This window comes from Tachysurus vachellii, chromosome 11 (genome assembly GCF_030014155.1).
Source record: "Tachysurus vachellii isolate PV-2020 chromosome 11, HZAU_Pvac_v1, whole genome shotgun sequence".
NCBI lineage: Eukaryota > Metazoa > Chordata > Actinopteri > Siluriformes > Bagridae > Tachysurus > Tachysurus vachellii.
In genome coordinates, this window is record NC_083470.1 from 713,769 (window position 1) to 720,000 (window position 6,232).

At 41.6% G+C, this 6,232-nt stretch overlaps 1 protein-coding gene across 1 annotated transcript in view; it reads right to left on the reverse strand.

Moving 5' to 3' along the window:
* Window positions 1–3,489: 3,489 nt before the first annotated feature.
* LOC132853704 (very low-density lipoprotein receptor-like) overlaps window positions 3,490–6,232 on the reverse strand; it is an 8,569-nt gene continuing 5,826 nt past the window's right edge. Inside the window, exons 9-12 of the mRNA XM_060881636.1 lie at window positions 5,629–5,773; window positions 4,785–4,865; window positions 4,413–4,564; window positions 3,490–4,205 (exon numbers count right to left, since the gene is read on the reverse strand). Coding sequence (XP_060737619.1) covers window positions 4,179–4,205; window positions 4,413–4,564; window positions 4,785–4,865; window positions 5,629–5,773 — 405 coding nt within the window. The 3' untranslated portion in view covers window positions 3,490–4,178. The remainder of the gene's footprint in view (window positions 4,206–4,412; window positions 4,565–4,784; window positions 4,866–5,628; window positions 5,774–6,232) is intronic.

Consider the following 6,232-nt stretch of genomic DNA (forward strand, 5'->3'; position numbering starts at 1 on the left):
CATGCAGAATCCGGAAACCAATTTCTCCACTGCGCCACATTCGGCGCTCTCATTGGCTCATGTTCAGTTCAAAACTACTCGCTATTGGTCACATTAATAACCAAGTAAAAATATACGTTTGTATAAAATGGATATTTTCTTTTAATAAATATACTTATTTTAAGTAGTTTTCTATAGTTTTGTTTATACATTAGTATGTTATTATATGAATAACATTATTTCTATATTACTCTGGTAACCTTGGTTACACTTGTACAGGTTAGCTAGGCAGAGGGATCGAGATGGGAAGGATGTGCAGCAAGTTAGAATTATTAAGGATAGACATGGAAGAGTGCTCACAAGTGAGGAGAGTGTACAGAGAAGATGGAAGGAATACTTTGAGGAGCTGACGAATGAGGAAAATGAGAGGGAAAAAAAAGGGTAGAAGGGGTGAACTCTGTGGAAAGTAGATAAGATTAGAAAGGATGAAGTCAGGAAGGCTTTGAAGAGGATGAAAAGTGGAAAGGCAGTTGGTCCTGACGACATCCTGGTAGAGGCCTGGAAGTGTCTAGGAGAGGCAGCAGTGGAATCAGTGGAATAGTTTGTTCAACAGGGTTTTAGAGAGTGAGAGGATGCCTGAGGAATGGAGAATAAGTGTGTTAGTGCTGATCTTTAAGAATAAGGGTGACGTGCAGAGTTGCAGCAACTATAGGGGGATAAAGTTGATGAGCCATACAATAAAGCTGTGGGAAAGAGTAGTAGAAGCTAGGTTAAGGAAGGTAGTGGACATTTGTGAGCAGCAGTATGGCTTCATGCCCAGAAAGAGCACAACAGATGCTATTTTTGCTCTGAGAATTTTGATGGAGAAGTATAGGGATGGTCAGAGGGAGAAAGCGTATGACAGGGTGCCAAGAGAAGAGCTGTGGTACTTTATGAGGAAGTCAGGAGTAGTAGAGAAGTATGTCAGAGTGGTGCAGGACATGTATGAGAGGAGCAGGACAGTGGTGAGGTGTGCTGTAGGTCAGACAGAGGAGTTCAAAGTGGAGGTGGGACTGCATCAGGGATCGGCTCTGAGCCCCTTCCTGTTTGCTATAATGATGGACCAGTTGTCAGAGGAGGGACAGGACTCTCCTTGGACGATAATGTTTGCAGATGACATTGTAATCTGTAGTGAGAGCAGGGAGCAGGTGGAGGAAAACCTGGAGAGGTGGAGGTTTGCGCTGGAGAGAAGAGGAATGAAAGTCAGTCGTAGTAAGACTGAGTACATGTGTGTGAATGAAAGGGAGGGAAGTGTAACAGTAAGGTTACAGGGTGAAGAGGTGAAGAAGGTACAAGAGGTTAAGTACTTGGGGTCAACATTCCAGTGTAATGGAGAGAGTGGGAAAGAGGTAAAGAAGCGAGTGCAGGCAGGTTGGAATGGGTGGAGAAAGGTGTCAGGAGTTCTGTGTGATAGGAAAATATCAGCGAGAATCCAGGGGAAGGTGTACAGGACAGTGGTGAGACTGGCCATGCTGTATGGTTTAGAGACAGTGTCACTGAAGAAGAGACAGGAGTCTGAGCTAGAGGAAACCGAGCTGAAGAAGTTGAGGTTCTCTTTGGGAGTGACAAGATTGGACAGGATTAGGAACGAGTACATCAGAGGGACAGGTCATGTTGGAAGTATGGGGGACAAAGTTAGGGAGGCCAGATTAAGATGGTTCGGACATGTTCAGAGGAGGGAGAGTGAGTATATTGGTAGGAGAATGTTGGACATGGAGCTGCCAGGCAGGAGGCAAAGAGGAAGGCCAAAGAGGAGGTATATGGATCTAATTAATGAGGATATGAAGCTAGTGGGTGCAAGTGTTGAGGATGCAGAAGATAGGGATAGGCGGAGACAGATGATTCGCTGTGGCGACCCCTGAAGGGAAAAGTCGAAAGAAGAAGACCCACTTCTGGTCACCCTCAGCCTGAGAAATGGGCTCCTTATGACCAGTAATGGTTTTGAGCCCCTTCCACACGCCACTGACATTGTTCTGCTGCAGCTGATCCTCCATCTTCCTCCTGTATGCTCATGCTTTTCCTTCCCTGATCTTCTTTCTCAGTTCTCTCTGGACTTTAAGAAGACTCTTTATATCAGGGTTGATCCATGGTTGGGAAAACACTGTACAGTCCTGGTAGTCCCAATACTGTACATATTCTCCACACAGAAGTTGATATAGTCAGTAATACAGTCTGTTAGATTGTCTCATCAGACCGTGTCTTCACTGTGCAGGAGGCGGCTGGTTGCCTGTATACAAGGGGTTTGTACACAGATTGGAGATAAACCAGTAGAGCAAACTCTGTGACTTTGTTGATGTCTTTATTTCCTCTCGGCTGATTGCAGAGTAAATACCCAAATCACTCTTTCAAGCAGCTCTGATGCCCCTTTTCCACCGAGGCAGTTTGAGTGCTGGTTCAGAGCCAGAGCCTAATTTAGAACCAGTTCTTTCTTTTTCGACACCCAAAGCACCGGCTCTGAACCAGGAAAAGTGGTTCTTAAGTAGCACCAAAACGTTGCTGGTCTAGACTTAAGAGCCTCTTGTGTCAGGGGCTGTGGGTGGGGCTGTGGGCAGGGATACTGCACATTTGATAATGTACCTTAAGTATACTAATGTTTAATACATTTTTACTTTACCGCAATATGATACATTATCAACACATACATTATCAAGGTAGCTACATGCTAAGGCTAACTTTTTTCTGTGTTAATAATAAAATAATGTTATGTACTTTCTCGATTACAACCTCCGTTTATACAGATTACATGGAGCTGCACGTACACGTTGGATTCGCCGCGTTTGGGTGTTAATGTAGGTTCACATAGCCATGAGCATTAACAGTAAAGCAACATCCACCATTGTTGATGTTGTGTTTGCCGCTGCAAGTTGCTGTGTAAAATGACACGTATACAGTGAGGTCAGACTCGGCTCTGTGATGCTCTCTAGCTGGTGGAAAAGGCAAACCGGTTCTTAGAAGGTTCACCAGTGGAACCAACTTTGAACCAGCACCAGTGCTAGCTCTGAACCAGCACCCGGTTCTTTTTGGTGGAAAAGGGGTATGAGAAACACCTTTGTTGAAGTTTCCAGCTATTTGCCCCTAACAAAATGTTGAGGCTTTAAACACCACCACGTATGAGGTCACGCTCCAGACTTCCTAACAGCTCTTCCATATCTTTGGCCTTCATGCCGTTTCCAGGTTGCTAGATCTTTATGTCATGGCCCCAGTTTCACTTGCATTTCATCATCTTCAGATAAGTTCAGTTTCAGTTAAACCGAATGAGGCTGCAGCCTTTTGATAGAAACACAATAAAATGGCCGCACCTTTTACCCTCTGACTCACAACCACCTACACGCACTGTGGCATCGGCAGGTGATTCTGAGAAGAGCTCGAGGGCTCGCCACAACAACCATCACAATAACTCTCACACAAACACACACACACCAACTCTTACAATCGCACAATCACACACATCATCGCCAAAGAAAAAAAAAATAAGGAAAAAGTCATTTATTTTCACAAATGAGACAAATTGTGTGAAATCTTAGGACACAATGTGATGTAATACAATGTAATACAACACAAGACAAACTCTTTCTTCATAACTGGTTTCCAGTGAAAATAATGTCATGTAGAATATTAAGAGTGATATTAAAAGTTCACATTCAGTGTATAGTTGTGTGATATGTTGTGTGGAAGCAGATCAACTCAGAATCTGAACACTCACAATTTAAATTAAAATGACTTTTTTCTCCCACAGTTCTAACAAAAAACTAAACATCTTTTAATGCATAAGGCATCAAACACTTCCACAAGTGACTCACACCTACTCCGGTCATCACAATATTATTACTGAATTATTATTAACTAAATTATCAACAAAAAATACATAATAAATAAAGACAGTTTATTGCTCACACTTTTGACTTGTCACATGATTTCCTTTTATATTTCAGCAAGATGATCTGAAGGAACCACAAATAAACACATTTTAATTTCTCAAATAATAAATACAACTAAAGCATTGTTTCCCTGCCAAAAAAACATTCACAGCCATCATCAGTGTGAGACACACATGCAAACACACACATACACACCTGCACCCACACCCACACCCACACCCACACTTGAGCACCCACATGCACGCACGCACACACACACAATCTCTCTTTTCTCCTGTCACTTCAGACAGGAACAGGGGCCATGATTTCCTGTGAAAAAACAACAACACGCCATTCACAGACTGAAGAAATACACGTGGCATTTTAAACACAATTCGTGTTTTATAGTCAGGACTTAATAAATAAAAAAAATGTTAAATAAATAAATATATAATCACAATATCCGGTAAATAATTCTCCCTCCCTCTTCCCCCAGCTGTAAGCAGCCTGTGTGTAATGTTTTATTAGTTTTATTACTTTGTCTGCATGTGTCTCGGGGTCTCCTGCTGCTACGAGTGGATCCTGTGACTCCTTCATCGTGGATTCTCCAGGGAACTGAGAGAGAGACGATGAGAAGGTTCCAGATCTCCGGTAGTGAAACAGAGCAGCAAAAAGAACACAGGAGAAAACTAAAGAGGAAAAAAAACAAGAAAACAAAGAGATGATGATGTGATAAGAAGAAAAACAGGAACAAGACAAACAACTCTTTTGTTCCTTCACTTGCTATGACATTAAAACTCCAGAATAAAGAGTGAAACTATTCATAGGAGAGACTAGAAGATAAAAAATGAGCCAAATAAACACAAATGAATTAGTAGATAAAAATAACTGTAGACACTACTGACTAACCAATCAGAGAGAGGATCCAGATGTAGGCGGAGTCTGAGCCCAGCATGGAAGACTTAGCCGGAGACGTGGCCGTGTCTGACACTGAGAATAAAATAAACACATATTACAGTCGTGTTCATTTAAATACAGATACATTCAATGTTTAATCTAATTTTACATTAACATGATTTTTCTAACCTAACCTGTACTGTAGCTATACATGTCCTGCGCTGTCTTCGTGTCTTGTGTCTCACACTGTGTACACCAGGTTGTACAGATACACTTTATGTGTCTAGGACTAACTTACTTCAGTCCTTATCTCTGTGTTGTTCTATGTAGCTCGGTTTATAATCAGGAAGTCGTTCATTCGATCAGTGGAATCTTTCACAAAAAAACCTGTTTTGTCAGAGAAGGAGGATGTTACATTTACACCTACACTTAACATCGATACTGACCAAAAAAAACACAGCCTTAAAAATAACTGAGTTTGTGAGTAATTCTTCAAAGTGATGAACAGATACAGAAGGTTGACACAAGATTGTCATAATGACAGGTTTCTGTGTTCTTAAAAACTGAAGACAAATCAGAACATTCTTTCAACTCAGTGTGAAATTACAGCTCCTGAAACTGGAAATTTTAAGGGAAATAAAAGCAGCTTTTGATCTGATTTCACCACTCGGTGTTTTTGAGTTTGGGCGTCTCGACTGCAACATTTACATCAGACTGTAAAAGTGTCTCCTGGACACAGCTTCAGGTCTCCACACAGTGGTTTAGTGTGATTCAAACCCTCCACCCCCCACACACACACAGAAGGAGGAGTTTTTTGAGCCCTGAAGGTTTGTGTGATGGAGCCATCACGGCTCACCTGGAGGCTGCAGGAGCCGGTGGTAGATGAGCAATCCTGCTGGAGAGCTCACTCCAGAGATCAGGGTGACTTTGAGCAGAGCCCCGTTGTGTTTATCAGCACGGCAGATCGCTGCTTTAAGCCTGTCGGTCCAGTACAGACTACTCTGTGTACACACACACACACACACACAGTAAATACAGGTTATTAAATGTGCTTCAACACGTCTCTCTTCATCGAGTCTGAAATAAATCTGCTTCATTACTGTAGTAATGGTTCCTACTGTTTGTCCTAATGTTCTGATTTTCAGGGCTGTTTTTGTCATTATTGTGATTCTGTGATGGACTTTTTCTTCTTACAGTTACAACAAACTTTTTAAACAAAACTAGAAAAACTCACAATTTGTTTACGTCAATGTTTTTATTATAAGCTAAAAATAGAAGAAAGTTTTTTATTGTTCTTGTAAGTTTTCTTAGTGTTTATGCAGTTTATTATTTGGAGGTTGTTGTCATGGTTACTGTTAATGTCATTTTAGTTAGCATTTAATAGAGAAACAGAATCCACATGGGATTTCAAACAGAGATGTTGGATTAGGTGAGCGTTAGTCAATCAGCGAGGAACGACG